Source organism: Athene cunicularia, assembly GCF_003259725.1.
Source record: "Athene cunicularia isolate RWA chromosome 18 unlocalized genomic scaffold, athCun1 chr18_part1, whole genome shotgun sequence".
NCBI lineage: Eukaryota > Metazoa > Chordata > Aves > Strigiformes > Strigidae > Athene > Athene cunicularia.
The window spans coordinates 2,150,093-2,167,784 of NW_020799123.1; the positions used below are offsets into that span (position 1 = coordinate 2,150,093).

The 17,692-nt window shown below is 51.3% G+C and overlaps 1 protein-coding gene across 3 annotated transcripts in view; it reads right to left on the reverse strand.

The window, feature by feature from the left end:
- Nucleotides 1-26: 26 nt before the first annotated feature.
- The window catches only part of PIK3R6 (phosphoinositide-3-kinase regulatory subunit 6), a 35,957-nt gene continuing 18,291 nt past the window's right edge, over nucleotides 27-17,692 (reverse strand). For all 3 annotated transcript variants that reach the window (XM_026861196.1, XM_026861197.1, XM_026861198.1), the window contains 16 exons: nucleotides 15,448-15,516; nucleotides 14,877-15,009; nucleotides 13,501-13,570; nucleotides 12,900-13,083; nucleotides 11,967-12,114; nucleotides 10,708-10,794; nucleotides 9,787-10,243; nucleotides 9,022-9,121; nucleotides 8,167-8,289; nucleotides 7,562-7,672; nucleotides 5,923-6,013; nucleotides 5,153-5,223; nucleotides 4,879-4,969; nucleotides 4,341-4,411; nucleotides 3,139-3,251; nucleotides 27-2,389 (listed from right to left, as the gene is read on the reverse strand). In XM_026861196.1, coding sequence (XP_026716997.1) covers nucleotides 2,233-2,389; nucleotides 3,139-3,251; nucleotides 4,341-4,411; nucleotides 4,879-4,969; nucleotides 5,153-5,223; nucleotides 5,923-6,013; nucleotides 7,562-7,672; nucleotides 8,167-8,289; nucleotides 9,022-9,121; nucleotides 9,787-10,243; nucleotides 10,708-10,794; nucleotides 11,967-12,114; nucleotides 12,900-13,083; nucleotides 13,501-13,570; nucleotides 14,877-15,009; nucleotides 15,448-15,516 — 2,076 coding nt within the window. In that variant the 3' untranslated portion in view covers nucleotides 27-2,232. The remainder of the gene's footprint in view (nucleotides 2,390-3,138; nucleotides 3,252-4,340; nucleotides 4,412-4,878; nucleotides 4,970-5,152; nucleotides 5,224-5,922; nucleotides 6,014-7,561; nucleotides 7,673-8,166; nucleotides 8,290-9,021; nucleotides 9,122-9,786; nucleotides 10,244-10,707; nucleotides 10,795-11,966; nucleotides 12,115-12,899; nucleotides 13,084-13,500; nucleotides 13,571-14,876; nucleotides 15,010-15,447; nucleotides 15,517-17,692) is intronic.

Here is a 17,692-nt window from a genome sequence, read left to right on the forward strand (position 1 = left end):
GGGGGGGGGGGGGACGACACACGTTAAGGCTTGGGGACTGTGCTTGGCTCAGCTGGGAGCGAGAGGCTACATCTGCCAGCATTTCAAGGTGGCTTCCTTAGGAAATGGTCATGTTGCTGTTGCCCAACATGATCTTTCAATTGTTGGTGCTGGTTTGGGAATAAATATTTCTTGAGACCTGGAGGCGTTTTTACACTGCTCAGTAACCCATCACCTGCCGACAGCTCTAGAGGTGCTGTGCCCCCAGTAGTGTATTTCAGCGGTTGTTTCAGACTGCCATGGTGGGAGTGAACAAACCTTTATCTTGGGAAAAGGAAGCAGGAACACGGCAGCACTGTGCTTGGCAAAGAGAGGGACCATGGAAGTCTGAGGGTTGAACCTCTAAAGCCTTGTGCACGTGGCAAGAAATGCAAGGAAGATTTCCACAGGGCCTAACCAGCCAAGACAACCCACAAACTCCGAGCAGTTCTGCAGAGGGGAAACTCCTCTCCAGTACCCCAGTCTGGGATACCTGGGGGTGGAGTCCTTGTTCCAGCTGCGGGTGGTTAAACAGAAATGACCTCCCAGGGTGCAGCTCCCCAGGGCTGGGCAGACCCAGCACAAACAGAACAGAGTGGGGAGATTTGTCCTCAGCCACTGGGGCTAACACAGGGGTTTGCCAGTGCCTCTGCAGTTGGGTCAGCACCACCCTGTAGCATAGAGCTGGCTCCAGGGACTCCCCATCAGTGACAGCCAGAGATGACTGGGAGTAGCTGTTACGCACACACACAAAGCTAAAGGACACTTTCTTTGGGCTGCTGATCCAAGCAAGCACCCCTGAGTGAAGGCAGCCCAGCTAACAAGTTATCTGGGAGCCAAGAGAATGAAAAAAACTCTAGTGTCATAGAAGGAATTCCCCCAAATCCCCTCCAACATGAATTTGTGGGAGACTCCCCGGAGACACTCCAGAAACCACAGATCACATTCAGAAAGTCAATAAATACACACTCTTTTTTCCATTATTTCAGTCAGCCAAAAACTGGAATGAAGATAGGGTCCTCCTACATGATCATTCTTAACACCACGCTAGTCTGAGCCTGGGTGGAAGCAGGAGCTCAGCCTGGCCCATCTGCAAACCAGGGGAGGGCTTCCACATCATGGTAGCAGCAGATGAAAGGAACGGAGGAGTCTTGCAGGCATCCTGCCCATCCATCAGTCCCAGGAGCAGCACTCCGCTCTCCTACACCTCTTACCCACACAGCAGGCACAGACCAAACCAGGACTGCGAGGCAGACTGGGTCCAGAGGTATTGCTGGCTGACCTGGTGGAGGAGCTCCACTGCTGCTGGGGTTGTAGGTGGTTGTCCCTGGGGTGTACAACTGGAGGAACGCAACTGCTGCTTGTGAGGCTCCAGACCAGATGCAGAGAGGTTGTGTAGCAAAGCTGCAGTGAAATCCCAGGTGGACTCCAAGGTACAGCTCAGATAGCCCAGAGCTGTTGTGCAGCCTCCATTGTCTGCTCAGTGAAGGTTTCTCCTTCAAGCAGATCTATACCACTCACAGCTGAGCATATCCCACAGTGCTGCCTAGGCCTGTTCACCACTGCTAAATATTGATCTACATTTCCCAAGTCCCTGGTTCCCACCACTCATTGTTGCTTTGTGTGGCCCCTTTGAAACAACAGCAGGTTCTCCACTGACTTCCCCAGAAGCTGCATTAAACACACACACTCTCCCAGCTGTGGTCAGGCTTACAGTGAGGTTTCCTAAATCAGACAGGCGAATAATTGCTGGTTTGCCCAAATACATCACTCTGTGCCAGAATGGTTTGCTGTGCAGAACCCTGCGCAACCAGCCCCGATCCCCTGCTGGGCTGTGAGACATCACCATCAGAAATGTTACTGGTAGCAACTGGTCTATGATCCACAAGCACAGCAAGCACCATCACCTCAGCTGTATTTTCCCATTTTCCTGAAACAAAGAAGCTCAAAGGTTTTCCCTGACTTGCGCAAAACGTTAAAATTCAGTTCTTCAACAACCTCTGCCCCTTGGCAGGGGTGTTAGCTGTGGCCATCGCTGTCATTCAGCAGTGCACAGCTGTCCTCCCTGAGCCCTACCCATCTCTGCTGTTGCAGCTTTTTACACCACTACTGTTGTAAAATCAGTGTTGGTGGCTTTTAGTGTGCTTTCTTTTTTCAGCTACTCTGTGATGACACAATGTCACATCTCTCACACCAGCTTTTTTCTCCTTTTCTTCATTGGATGACACCTGCAAATGTGTTGATAGGCAACAGCAGAGACTTGGGCATGTATTTCACAAGCCCCACATCTTCTGTTTCATGCAGGTTGAATTTCATTGTCCTTGTCTTTTGCAGGCAGTAGCTGGGCTCTAGGCAAGGAGACACTTCCACACTGCAAAAACACAAAAACGTATTTACTGCATGTGCAAATCTGCCCTTGAGGGCCAGAATCTGATTTCAGGTTAAACATCAGGTCTCTCCACTGACTGCTGAGGGAAGGCTGTCATGTGGAGATGTACAAGTGCTTTTATGCCTTTTCAAGTGGTTTTGGCTGGAAACCTTTGGCTGATGTGTATTAGCATTTGACCATAAGTGTCCTTAGCCTGGCTCAGTTCAATTCTCAGAAATTCACATTTTATGTATGTTCCACATGGCCCATGGGCCTTGAACCACCTCACTGTTTGCTTCCAACACACTGTTTGTCACAACTACTAGAGTCACATTGATCCCTTCTACATTCATAGGCTGAATTCTCTCACCCTACCTTCATATGTTTGAGATACCCGGGTGAGGAATGCAGTCAGTGGAAAGAGCAGCAGCTCCACAATATAATTAAGGACACCTAAGATCTGTTTGTCCCTGGAGGTACCTATCCTTCTCCTGTCTTAATGACAGCACCTCACTTGAAATGGAAGAATCGTTTGTTTCTCACACCATCACCCAAAATGACAGAGGTGGGAGAGCATCACTCCACCCTGCTTCTCCTGGAGGAGCAATGTATTTACCTGTGAGCGTTTTGTCATCTATGAGGCTCAGGACTGGGACTCCCTGGGAAACAGCTCTGCCACCCTGGGAGCCCTTCCAGGGAGGGATGAAAGTTCACCGGCAAGATGTGCAGAGCCTGGCACGTGTCATTCTCACCTGATCACATTCCTGTAGGCTCTTCTGCTGTCCTTGTCCAGACACACTGTGAAGGGCCTCTGTTCTGTGCTCCTGATTTTGATATTGCGTGTTTTCAACTTGTTTGCCACAGCCTGGATTGAGAGAGGAGGAAGAGCCCAGTGAGCATCTCACCTCCCTCCTCTTGGCTGCACGGTGATGAGTGATGTGTGCATACTGGGTATGAAAGGGACAAATTATGACATTTCTCTTTTTTTTTTTTTTAAACCTCAGATATGACACAAGGGGACTTCTTCAAGGAGGGAAGTGTCTCTCTTGTCCTCTTCCTGCAATCGCAACCTGGTCATATTTGTCAAGGGCAAACTTTCCAAACCAGCAATGCTTGCACAGGTTGCAAGGTTTGGGATGCCTTATGAGGCATGGTCTGTTCTCCAGGGCTGTGATGTATCTTGGTGCGCAGCTTGGGTTGCAGCACCTCGGTGTTTCCAAAAGCCAGGTGAAAATAAGAAAAAATATGCTACCTAGCTAAAAATACCAGGTGAGAGACTGGAGGCTTCAGGACCCAAATGACCAAGGTGCAACACTACTTAGTGCCACCCAAACTGTAGTGACACATTCCCATCGGGCAGCATGTCCTCTGGGCTCTACTGGAACAAAAGTTTACATGTAAAATGAAAAGGACAGGAGCCCAAGTTTTCAGTCTCATCTCTTGAATATCCATCTTTCTGAGTTGGTAATTAGATTCATTGAAGTTCCTGCTGCTTGTTTATGATTTGTTAAAATATTTCTCCCATGGCCTCTATTCTCATGAGCTCTGTGGGGATTAACACATGGGGTCTGGGGAGGGCACTGCAGCTGGAGGTGTAGAGCTAATGTAGTTGATTGCAAAACTACAGCCCCTCTCCTGTATCCAAGTGGAGCCATGATGACTGGAGCTAAGCTTTATTTCTCTACCTTGTCCCTGGGCTCACAGAAGCAGCAGCTCAGTCCTTCACGGTCTCCTGAGACAAGATTCAGTGTGGGATTGACCAGCAGGGATGTCATTTGGAGCTTTGGCTCAAAAATCTAGACTTTTTCATGGAAAGTAATTGCAAAACACTCTCTGAGCAGGGTAGCTCTAAAGCCTTCTCCTCCCCACAGTGTTTCTCCTTTCACTATTGTCATAAGGGATTTTCACGCACTGGCTGACCCCTCCAGGGCCATGAGCATCCACAGCTACTTACTGAGAATGATCGTCCTGACAAGTTGTTGATCCTAATGATTTCAGTGATGTTCACATTCAGACACATCAGGTCTGCAACAGAAACAGCATGTTAGCCTGGCACTATCTCGGCTCAGCTTTGAGTGGGGCTGGTGCCAGATCCCACATTTGGGTGTACTGCCAGAGATGCGTGGGATACATAGGGCAGCAGAAAAGGAGGACTCTAGCAAGCTCCGTGGGTTAAGGGTTTGGATGGGATCATGCTCCTGGTGGAAACTTCAGAGGGTGTGCTAAGGGCAAGGTGAAAAAGGAAGGCTGCAGCAAGAGGAAGATGCTAGATTATGGTTATGCTGAACTCTACATTACAGGGAGCCCCAGGCACGAGATTCATGAGAAAATGCACAACCGCCGACTTGGTGACTCCAATATATGCCTGTCACTGATTCAACACCCACAGCCCAGGCACAATTGGTATTAAGCACCATGGTCAGATTTGCTCTATCGAGCACCAAAAAATGCAGCAAACCCTCTTCACATGGGTCCAAGCAGGAAGAACCCACCTTCAGCCTCATTGGCAGGGATGGCTTTCATCACCAGACCTGTGGAGCGCAGGGGCATAGCCAGGTCCTTCGCCCGGTTGCTCACCACAACCTGCAGGAAAGGCTCTGTTAATTCACCCTGGCAGAGAGGTCAGACATGGAGAGGTCTGGGGGCAGTTTTTCACAAATGAAAGGTTAGATAACAGGCTTCTATCGCACTCCTTTTAAGAGATCTGTGCCATGCTGGGGATCCCTCTGAGCAGAGACATTTTGGGCTGCCGAGAGCCCCACTTACCTTTCTGTATGTTACTGTGAGATCTATGCCAGGGCCATCCAGGGTCGTTTTCTTCTTGGTCATGCTTAACTCTGCAAGGAGGCAACCAGGTAGGATTGAGGTTTCACTCATCCCACCTGTTTGTGTTCAGCAGAGAGGGATCTTCCCATGGGATGAGAACCACCCCCACTGTCACACAGCAGCTGTGGTCTGGCAGCCTGGCCCTTCTCTCCTTGCCTACGGGAGATGAGGGTCTGTGCACTCAATAGGTCCAGCGAGATGGACTCACTCGAGGGTCTGTGCCCAACCACAATGGGAAACATCCATTGGATCAGACACCAGGGTGTCATGATGGAAGGGCGGGATGTGATCTCTGTAATGGTCCAGCCTTCAAGCACCCTTGTCCCATCACTGGCAGAAGCTGAATTTCTGACAGGGAATACATCTGGCAAACGGAATGGCTGTAAAGCCCAGCTTGTTTCCTCAACAAAACTGATCCAACTTCAAAGGGTCCTGGAGCCAACCAAAGGCACAATCTACAAAACCTGGTTGAGACCAGGAGCCAGGGACCACAAGGTGTCTCTCATTTAGCCTGGTGTAATGCTCCTGAGAGGCAGATGGAGACATTTAGGGAAGTCTCCTGCTCATCAAGGAACAAGGGATATTGCCCCATGGCATGGCCTTGAACGCTGAAGGCTGAGGGATGGGGCAAATGGGAAGTGGGGCTGCCAGGAGCCCTGCTTGGGGTGGCAGCCCCTGCTGCAGGACTCTACATGGGGGGACGCACACACCTCTGTAGGAGATGCTCTCCTGCACCTGGGTGCGCATCTCCGTGAGGAACACATCCTCGGCTGGCTCCTGCGCCGGGTCATTGAAGAAGATCTGAAAGAGAGGAAAATCTCTAAGATCAGCTCCTCCTCAGTCACCCTGCGACATCACGCTGGGCTTGTGACATCAAAAGGTTCTCCCAGAGCATCCGGGTGTGACATTCTCAAAGGAAATCTCTGACCTCATCGTGGCAGCCAGAGAGCCTATGGGATGGAGAACTGCTTTTTCTCTTTCAGAAGCCCGGGAGTGTGGCGAGCCTTGCCAGGAGGCTGGTGGACGCGGCCAGCAGAGCCACGGGCAGTGTCCCCTGCCACTGGGTGTCACTGCGCCCCCACACATCAGTCTGCTCCCAGCCACCACCCACAGGCAACCCAGGTCAAGGGGAGCAGCTTCCCTTAGCTTCGAGGCACTTCATTTCTGTCTGATACACCTAAATCAACTACTCACTTCAAACCTATTAATTACTTCCTTTTCATGGGCTTGTTTTGAAGAAAAGATCTTGGAGTACCTCTGCTAGCTACTCCTAGCCCTATGTCCAACTTCTGTGGGACTTGATCCTCACTTCCAGGAAACCTGTCTGCAACCAAAGAGGAACAGTGTGGTCTTAACCAAAAAGGCAAAACAGGCTTAGTGTTTCCAGATGAAGCAACATCACACCCTGTATGACAACAGTGTAGGCTAGGTGCCTCTATCTGAAAACCACATCTGGAGTCAGTTCCTCTTACCCTGCTTGAGTCACCCACTCTCTCGTTTGCTTTTGATTTTTGTCTTGGAGGAGAAATGAGTGGAATAAAAATTTACCAAAAAATCAAAATCCCCAGCCACACAAGCTGAGGACCAGGTGCTTCAAGTCTTTACAAGCTACATGTTATTAGTTGAAGTCCTGGTTATGCTCTACTAGTGATTACCAAAGCTCTTCCAGCTCCTTGCAGGCCATGGTTTGCTCATGTAATGGCTGCTCCTTTGCTGCAATAGGTTACCACATTGGCTACGGGTAGATTAAAAGGAGGTATGTGCATCAGTGCCACCCTAAGCTTTGAAGGGGGCAAACTGCCAGAGAAGCAGATGGGGGGGGTTGATGTTACGTGACTAAATACAGTAGTTCTTTACTCTCATATCAAATGCCAGGTCTCACTCTGATACCATTTCAGAGAAAAGCTGGCAGGAAATAAATAAAATGATGTTTCAGGAAGTCCTGCAAAGCCCCTGCAAAGTACAGGAAAGTTTTGGCAAAGCCACTCAGAAAACTCCTCTTTGCTCATAACACCTAAAGCAGCAGGAGGTGCCAGAGCTCCTGAGCAAACACCAATCCAGTTGGAGCAGGAGATCTGTATCCTCACGAGGTAATTTCATAGCTCACTTTGCTGACCTATGTGATCCTGAAATAACCTTCCTGGGATCACTGACCCCGGCTGAGCTGTGCTACATAGAATCGCTAGATCTGGGAGCCTGACAAGGAGGGGACAGGCTGGAGAGCACAGAGATCCGGGCTCAGACCTGCGGAAAGCCCCAGACCCCACTGACTTCCCACGGCTCTGCCAGCAGCGGGGCTCTGCAAGCCCTTGCAGGGCCACGTTAAGGCACGAGAGATGTGGCACCCACCTTCACAGCGTAGACCTGGAAGCAGACAGGCTGGATGCCCATGCGAACGTAGTAAGCGATCACGTCAGTGATGAACAGGTCAGTCACAAGATGTTTGCTGGGAGAGGAAGGCTGGGGAGGCAAATCACATTACAGATCAGCCACAGTCACTTCTCAAAAATACTGCCACAAACCCTCACGCCTTCCTAGATAAATAATGAGCAATGAGCTGTCACCCAGGGCAGCACTGAGCTGCTTTGCCATAACTAGTCAAAGTGAATGGGAGAAGTGAAGGCTTGCACCCACATACCAGCCTTTTCCGTAGGCTATCGATGGTGGCTCAAAGTGCCAGGAAAGGAGCTGGGGGTATTTCAGCAAATGCTTCATTTACATTTTCTTTCTTACAATCTGCCACTTCCTGTCCCTTGGCCAAAAAAACCATCAAAGCAAATGTGTCTTGTGGGCTGGGGTAGTGTCAGCCACATGCACCTTCCCAGCTGCTGGGCCCTGGGGCAGAAAGCCTCTATCTGGGGCATGGAGGAGTCCTGCAAGGCCTGAGCCTCAGGTACGGCAGATGTGTTTGGGAAATGGGCCAGGCTGGGGAGGTGGGAAGGTTCCCCTCATACCATGGTGGCCAGCTTGGGAATCATGTGGCACAGCGTGTTGATGTTGCTCTTGTACCATGGGTCGGCTCTGCCCAGGTACCCGGCCACCTCGCAGAGCTCCTCTTGGTCAGTGGCAGCATGGTCCTGCGGGAGAAACACACAGCTCAGAGCATGATCATGGTTCAAAATACCAGGAGCCGCAGAGGAGGCAGAGGGAGCTGAGGTATGAATGGTTCCTCCATTCCTCCCCCTTCCCTGCTTGGTCCAGAGAAGATGGCAAAGCATTTATTGCACCAGTTGTTTACCAGGTGCTCAAGAAAGAATAAAAAGAAGAAATAATCATTTTTATAATGGCACATTTGTCAGGGCGCACAGCCAGCTCTGGGCCAGCCTAAAATATTGTGAGAAGTGCAGCTGTTTGTTTGTCACTGTCTTGAGGCTGTCGGGGGGGAAGAGATATGCCCAAGACAAAGTGCAAGACTTGCAGAACTAAACTGGGGCCACAACCAAGCGGGCAAAGACCTCAGTAAAAGGCGACCACTTCCCCTAAGCATTTGGGAGGGAAGAAAAGCATCAATCCTTTGCTAAAACTCCCTCGATCTTCCTATAGAAGCAAAACTGAACAGCAGTTCTAAGCTGTGAGTTATCACCTGTCAGGGTGGTTGGAGCAACCTGAGTGTCTTTGGGGCCGATGGATTCCTGAAGCCAGTGTGCAGACTGAGCCCAGTTGCCCTGTCTTGGCTCCCATCCTCCTTGTTCTAGGAACAAGGCATTAATGGATGTGAATTCCTGTAAACCCTCCTGTTCTTCCTCCAAAACCACCATCAGTTGCTGGCAGCCGGCAACAGTACCCAGAGCTGTGGAGCCCAGACTCACTGTAACTGCCAAGGTGTTTGGCTGCTCCGTCACAACCGGGATGTAGTAGAACTGCAGGTTCAGCCTGGGAGTCAGGAAAACTCGACGCGTTTCTCGTTTCCTTGAAATGGAAAAATAAATAGCTGTGTCACAAGGGGAAGGTGGAAGAACATGGCTCTTGGCCAAGGCTGGGCAGTGCCAGGAGACTGCAGCTGCTCTGCAATGGCAGCACGTGCCCTCCTCACACGCCTCCTTTGCCCCGTGTGACAGGATGGCAGTAATGCCCCCAGGTTCCCAAACTGAGAGAGGGGAGATGATGAGGGTAAGGGGCATCCTGCAGACAGGCTCTTGGCTGAGACCGGTGGTCCAGTATGCACCCAGCTCTGTTCCCCAGGCTGCTGCCTGCATCGTGACCCAGACCCACTTCAGGCTGCTCTCCTGGCTAGGTGAACCAGCTGGGAAGAATTTTTCTTTAGGATTTTTCCCTTTTGCATAGGAAAATGTCTTGCCTCATTCATTGTTCATTTAACCCATTCCATGGACAGAAGGGAAAAACTCACTGCATGCATCATGTGGGCCAACAGAGCTGAACAATGCCATGCAGCCAGAGAAGTCAGATGCATTTGGGTGCAAAACACCTGGGTCCCATCCTGTCCCAGGTAACGCTGGAGCCCAAACCAGTCCTCAGCCATCTTGGCTGCTTCAGCTGGCTGAAGAGCAAAGCCCCCACTCCATCCTCCCTTCCCTCAAGCCCCCAGAGCCAAAGAGGCTGTGGCCACTGGTTACCTCAAAGAGTGGTAGGCTTGGGCCAGGCGCCCCAGGATCCGGTCGTCCCCCAGCAGCACGATGCGGGCAGTGTGCAGCCTCTGGAGCGGGCCTGCAGCCTCCGGGGGGATGCCTGGTCTCCTGTGCAGCTTTGCCGGGGACTTCGCCCCTGGACCGTTGCAGCCAGCCTGCAGGAAGGCGACACTTTCCAGTGGTGAAAGTTTTTTTTTAATGCCACCCTTCCTGTGGAGTCGGGATTGCTCCATTTCAGCGCTGCAAGGGGCATAGGAGTCCTCAGCTGCCACAGGCAGGTCTCGTTCAATGCCACTGTCAGTGGAGAGCACGGAGAAGCGGGTCTGCTCGCAGCACTCGCAGTCTGAAATGATGTCCTGGATCTCAAAGTTGTCCAGGTCCTGGCTTAGGCAGTCGGGCTCGCAGCTCTGAGACAGCGGGCGGATGAACAGCACCAATTCCTTCCCTGCGGGCAGAAGGGAGCTCAAGGAGGGAAACACAACCAAAGCCAGGCTGAGCCCTAGTCCTGCCCTGGCTCCCCTCTTCTCATGCTAACCATAAGGCCAATACCTCCACCAGCAGGTCCAAGAGGAGTCAGCCTTTCAGTCCCATTTTACATTACACCATGAGGAAAGCTCAGTATCGCTCTGATCAGGTACTTTGGGCACATTCTGCTGCAGCCTGTCCCACAGGGGTCCTCTCCTCATCTCCTTCACACCTCTCCCTGCATAATCCCCCCAGCTGACTCTGACACCCCATAAGAAGGAAGGCTGGTGCAGTCAGCGCAAGCCTTCACAAGCTTGGCCCTTGTGTGGTGGTGATGAAACTCACTGCTGAAGAATAAGGGCTAAATGACATGTTTTGCACAGGCTTCCCAGCCTCAGGCACCATCCGAACTCGCCACAGCCCCCCTGCCCCCAGGGCACTCACAGAGCTGGTCATCCTCTGTCCAGAGGTGAAAGCTGATGTTGGGGTTGGGCAGAGGGGTACCCTGCAGCCCTTCCACAGGAGCATCACCTGGGGGAAACAAGGATCCTTGTAAAACACAGGAACAATTTTCCCACACAAGTGCCTCAGCCCCCACTGGTGCTGTGCTTCAGATACTGGCTGAGATCGCCCATGCTGAGCCCCAAGGGCTCTTCCACCCTGGATGCCTTCTGGCCAGAAATGAGGCTGTGATCACAGACCTCTGCTCTCACAAATTGAGCCATAAGAAGGTAATTACACTGTCGGTGGAAGAGAGAAATTAATACAGGGAAACTGAGGCATGGGCAAGTGAAGGATTTTGCTTTGCTGCAGACAGCAGAGGGATTGCAGAATAAATAAATCACTGGGCCTCCAATGCATGTGGCAGGATCTCCCTTGGTGATCTCAGCCAACATGCAAAGGACCCCTCTGACCACACCATCACTGGCTATTTTTAACCCATTATGGCTCTGTGAGAAGCAGTGAGACAATTTAATAGCTCACTGCCACCAAAAGGGGATGGTCCCACTCCTCTCCCTGCACCACTGGTTGTTCCCCCCATATCTTGCACTGGACAGTCTCCACCTCTTTCTGGGGAGAGAGTTGGGATTCAGGGACCTTCCACCAGGAGTAGCCAGGAAGAGGGAAGCTTGACCCCCATTTCCCTCTGGTTTACCCCAGATTTGTGTGAGGAGCTGTGGTGGATGGGGATGTTTGTTATAGTCCATGTAGCCCCAGCAGCACCCAGCTGCAACAGAGCACTTCCAGGAATGGAGGGAGGGGGCAGTACCACCATCCACCACATCAGTACAAGGAAGTTTCAGGGAGTGGTGCACAGTGTCTCTCCAGTCTGGGCCATGGCAGGATGTATCTTACACCAGCAGAGCACCAGAGAGTCTGTCCAGCCTCCCCTAGGGTCCCTCTCTGTGGCACCCTTTGCAAATGATGGAGGCATGTCTCTGGGCCTCAGGACAGCTGAATTAGCAGCAGAGATGAACACAGTTCCTTTCCTCAGGTGACAAATCTGCCTTCCACTGCCACATGCAGTTTGCCATCTTGGACATCAGGTCACTGCAAGAAGCCAGGCTGCAATGCCCTGGTCCCGGTGATGGATGCTGCCTAAGTGGAGGTGGACGGGCAATGGTGAGGACACAGCAGTGAGGCAGGGGACTGCCAAATGCCACGTCTCTTAACACCCTGTGCATGGCTGGCCAGGAGCTCACCTGCTTGCAAGGAGCTGAGGACAGTATGGTAAATCTTCTCCAGCCTCTCTGCGTGCCGGCCGCGGTCTGCGCTCGCCTCATTTCCTGCACACTCAACTGCTGCCACCACTTGCCGGAACCAGTGCTCGACATCACTGGTGGCCATATCCTGTCAAGGAACAGATATTAACACCTTGAGGTGGAAAAAGAGGAGATGCTTCACAGGCAGGGCCATGGGAGGGGGGCAGAAAGAGGGCAAATGAGTCCTGCAAAAGTTGTGTCACAGCAGAGGACACAAATGTCCTCCTGTCTCCAGGAAAGGCTAGAGGAGGAGAGATGCCACCTGCACTGTCTGCTTAAAGATTTTTGCTGGCCATTTTGCAGCTGATGGGTGCTGTGCTCCTGGCTGCCGCAAGCTCGGGGAGTCAGCAACAGGGCTGGCAGCTCAAGTGACCCTTGGGAGATGGGGATAGCCGACACTCAAAGGTGTCTTTGGAGTGGAAATTTCTGAGACCCTCTGTGAAGTTGCCATTCTGAACCAGACACCTGTCTTACTGTGGCCCCACAGCTCCTTGAAGGAGGTTTTGAAAAAAATTGGTTGAAACTTTTCCACTGAGATGTTTTTGCCAGAGCAGCGGTTCACAGAGGAGCCTACATTTCAGCCCCAGAGCTCAGCTTTGCCCTGCAAAACTGAAGACTCAGACTGAACATTCAAAATCTGTGATTCCTGCTGCATCAACTCTTATATTTGAAGAATTTTTAGGTTAACACCAGGTCTGCTCATAGCCCAGCCTTGCAAGTGACCCTGGGGCTACTGGGGATGGAGACCAGCAGTGAGTAGCCAGGGGGGGATTCTCTCCACTTGCCAAAAAACCTTCCCCTGCTCCGAGGTGCCCGGCAAGAGCAGGACCATTGGAAAACCATATGTGGTTCTGCAGTGGTGCTGCCAGTTACCTGGAGGCTTGCCTTCAAGCTGCTGATGTCACAGCCCTCGCCCAGGGCTGCCTGCATGGCGTGGATGATCACGTAGGACATGCAAGCCCGAGGGCTCTGGGAGACCTGAGCTGCCTCCATGTCGGTGACCAGCGCATTGCAGATGGCTTCAGAGAGCAGCTCTGGATCAGCAAAGATGAAAATCCTGCATGGGGAAGGAGGGTGGCAAAAGAGGGAGATGAGATGAGGACTTCCCGTTACTGACATCAGGGCTGGCCCGAGCAGCTCACGTCTCCATTATCCCATGCAGAGAAAAAGGATTGCTACTGACATTCCCCTTCTCTGCCTTGTCTCCCCCCAAGGAAAGCTCCCTGCCCCCCGGGACCACAGAAATAAATTGGGACATATGGAACGAATGTGCTTCTCGCAGTGCAAAGCTCATTTTAGCAAGGCATTGGATGCCACAAAATTCTGTCCCTGAAGACCACGTGCTGCCACGTGGTTTATGGCCAAATTGTCTGTTCCATCTGACATGAATTCAGAGTGCAGGAAAAGGAAAGATTTCAGTATGAGACTCTAAAAGAAATGAAAGTAACAACACATTCAAAGAGGCGCTACTCACTTTTCCTGATAAGGGTAAGGATCGCTTTTGAGACTTTGCTCGGAAATGACCATTCTTTGGTACAACATACCTAGCAAATGCAAGATAAACACGCAGGAGTCAGAGCATGAGAAATAACACAATTTACCAGAGCAACTCCGCGCTGCTCCTGGTTGTAGAGGCTGATGGTGGATCTGCCAAACTGGCGAACATCCATTGCTGGAGAGATGATGTGAAAGAGCTAAGAGCCCGGCCCAGAGTTAAAAATAGTCAAGGACAAAGATAGACCATGCTACATGAAAAGAAAACCCCTTCTATTCAGGGACTATTTCCTGTATTTCCCTTCCTTTGTTTAGTGGATTATGAGCTTGGGAACGGAGTCGGAAGCAGGAGGAAGAGCCCTACTCCCCGCCTCCATCTCCAGGGACCCTTCGGGGACAGCATTTGGATGGATATGAAGAGCACAACGGGCTTCTGAATCAGGAGAGATGTACTTTACCCTCACCCAGCTCTGGGGTGGGAAAGATACATCCACCCCGCATTGCTCAGGTGCTGTCATCTTGTGAACCTTGTGGTTCTCAGATAGAAGCCCGCTGGAGATCCCCATCTCTCCACACTGAATCATTCTTTTACCAGATGTCAGGCGAGATAAAGGTGGACCTTGGAACTCCAGATAGAGTGGTTGGGGTGATAGTGATGGGCTGAGACTACCAAGGATGGCACTTTCTCTTGAATTTCCCACCAGGTTTCTCATATTTTACCTTCACCTCACAAGGTGTCTGCACCTTACACTGTTTTAAAGGATTGCTTTTAAAGACTTTTACAAGAAAACTTTAACAAGAAGAACTTTAATGAGCAACTTAGGGAAAAAGGAAAGTAGAGTCATACTCTGGCTTGCTTTCTAAAAGGGTCTGTTCTCTGCAGAAACAAATGATGTTTTAGTGTCTAAAACCTGAGAGCCCATGCTGGACAACCTGCAACTCAATCTCAGATGGATATTTCACTTTACAAAAAGGAAACCTCCATAACTGAGATGTCCAGGCTGGGAGCATAAGCACCCTGTTTCCCATATAGACAGAAGGTATATATATACCCAGCCTTAGATAGGCTGAACTTGACTCTTATGGTACCTAATTGACAGCAGGAGAACCCCACAGTTTTCTGCTTGTAACTAAGGCTCAGCACCCTAAAAACAGGAGAGGGGACCCCTCCCATCCAAACGCATCACTAGGACCTCAAGCACTTGGCCAGCCTGTTGCAGAAATCCCTGCCATGGCTTGGTGCATTAGGCAAAACCAGCTTAGGTATGGAAATTCCCCAAATCCCCACTACCATTGTCTCGAGGACCTAAGCCATTTGCCATGCCATGCGCGAGCAGGGCGGGGAAGCCCTCATACCCGGTGCTGTCCTTTCCATCTTCAGCCTGATGGCGTAGTCCAAACCAATGGTGCAGAAAGGCTTGGGCAGGGTGAGCAGCTTCTTACAGAAATCATACACTCTGCCACAGAGCTCGTCGGAGATGCAGGGAGCCTGGAGCAAGAAAGGGACAGATAAGGAGATGCCACAACGGTGCTCTCCCCACAACAGACCCTAGGATGGAAGGGCAGAGAGCTACACCAAATTCATAGGGATTTAAATGCAACATTTAAGCAGAATTGGGCCTTACAATGGCTTGGAAGCCTCCAGGAATACCCACTGGAGGGCTGTGGGCACAAAGTTTTGCCAGGTTGTGGCTTCCTACACCTCCAGAAAATGAGGTCACCTGGAAGGACATGTAACTCCCACTCAGCCATCAAACAGTACACTGGGAAATGCACAGTTGAGTCCACCCATGGTAGTCCCAGGACTTTGCTGGGCAGGTACTGGGATGTTTCAGCACAGAAATGGGTGCTGAGTGACTTGAGGTGGCCCCTCCTGTGGCTTCTGATTTCCCTGGCTCTTGCCCCAGCAAAGCCCATGGTGGGTTACCTTTATCAAGGTGTACATCAGCGTGTGCAGCAAAGGGATGATGTAATGTCTGAAGTCACCTCGCTCCGCCTGTGGAACCAAAAGGCACAGTCAGCACAGGCAGGGCCTGGCAGGATGCTGGGATGGGCAGCAACACTGGCAGCAGCAGAGACCAGCACCAGGGGAGCCCCGGGAGCCCCCGGGATATGCAGGGTTCTGTCCTCTCAGCAGCTCAGACACACAAGGTGAGCACAGGCATTCGCCCTGTCTTAGGGGTGATGCTACCTGGCTCAAGGTGGGGTTTGGGATCCCTCCACAGGCCATCAGGATGGGCAGGATGGCTCTGGAGCAGACAGGTCCTGCATGGTGGGCATATCATGTGAGCCAAGCCCTGGGGAGGGGTGTGGGGGATGGACCACGCTGACATGGCCACTGCTACACCACAGGGCTGGAGGCTGCTGTAGGGATGTGAAAACTCCAGGAGGTGCTGCAAGAGCATGGTTTGCACACCAAGAGCTGTGGGAGAGGGTGAGCAAAAGTTTCTAACTGAGCTCATTAAGGAGCTCCTTTCTTTTGCAAAAACTCATGTGGAAATACAAAACCTCTGGGAAAAGCCAGTGGGTGTGGACCAGAGTGAACAGGGAGGAGAGATGCTCTTGTGTCCCCATCCTGGTCTGTGGGAAGCCAGATGGATGCTCAAGCTGACACAGTTTTGGCCCCTCCCTGCAGCCTGGTCTGGCTCAAACAACTCCAGCAACAGGAATGCTCCTGGATAAACCTGGGAAAGATATTTCCAGCCCAGAGATATATCCAGCACCTTTCTTCAGGGCTGCTGTGCTGATGGATGAGTTAAATGGAACTGATGGCAGCAAAGCTCTAGAAATGATCAGTAAAATGAATAATACTGAATTGCTGAGACCAGCTGATATTTGCCCAGGGTCCCAGAGGATCTCAAACATGAAATTGCTAAATTATTATCTGTGGTTAGACTGCTCAGAGCTGCTGCAGTACCAGAGGAATGAAAAAAAATTTAAATGTAACGCTGATTTCCTGTGATGTGGAAACTTCCCCAGGGAGGTGAAGGGAATTACAGACCAGGAGGCCTGACACCCTTCCTGGGAAAGGAGAGATAAGAGTAGCAGAGCAATAATAGGTATAATGGGGAGGGACTGACATGGCTTTTGCAGAGGAAAGCAGACCTCAAGCCCTCTGGGGGAAATCCCTGCATCCATAGCCAAGGGCCATGGGGGTGTCCTGTCAGTCTGGATTTGCAAAAGCTACTTGATGAGATCCCTCCCCAAGGCACCGATGACTGCCACATCTGAGAGAGACAGCCTGCAAGTAGCCTCAGAGCTGCTTAAAAGGCAGGAAAGAAAGATTAGGAATAGCTGCTCCATGTTCACAGCACTGTGATGTGTGCACGGGTGTCTGGGCTGGGCTGGGGGGCAGAGTGTGTGATAGGGGGTGTTGTCAGAGGGAGGGGACAGCCTCTGCAGAGGGTGCTGGGCTCCCCCGGCCTGAGCAGCAGCTGGCTGGAGACTCGGGAGTGAGCAATGCCGAGCACGGTGGCTCCATCCTTCCAGCTCAGAAGGAGAAATAACAAAGGTGTAGAGAAAATGGTACAGGGAGGTTTCTGCACAAAGGACAACTAGCAGGGACTCATCACCAGGGCGGGGAGGAGGTGGTGAAGGGGGGAACATAGGCTGTGGATCCCTACACCGGAATGACAGGGCACTGGGTAAAATGAGGCAGGCTCGTAAGAAAAAAAAAAGGTGCTACTTCTACACATGACATCACATCAAACCACAAACCAGGTCATGCCAGGATGCTGAGGGTACTGAATTTTTCCATGAGACCAGAAAATTACAAGACAAATCAATGAAACAAAAAATCCACCGCAAAGTTTCCATCAGATGCTTCTGGGACAGGATACTGTGTTAGATGTTTCAGCTCTAACACCTTCTGGGGCAGAAATAAGTGACATAGAGGAGAAATTTCCACTTTACCTGTGACTACAGCTGGCTGGGATGGGATGAGGGAGCTCTGGGGGTGGTCAGAAGTGTTTTTCACTGTGTTATTTGCAAACTGTAAAGGCCAGATGCCTTTGGCTGCGCGGCATCAAGGAGCCGGGGGAAGTTCCCTGCTCTGCTCATGGCTCACCGTCACTTTCGGAGCAAACCCTGGTCCCTGAAGCCATCAGCTGGGGATGAGTTACAGCTCTGCCCTGGTGTGCCACAGAGTTTTTCACTCTCTGCTATGAGCCACA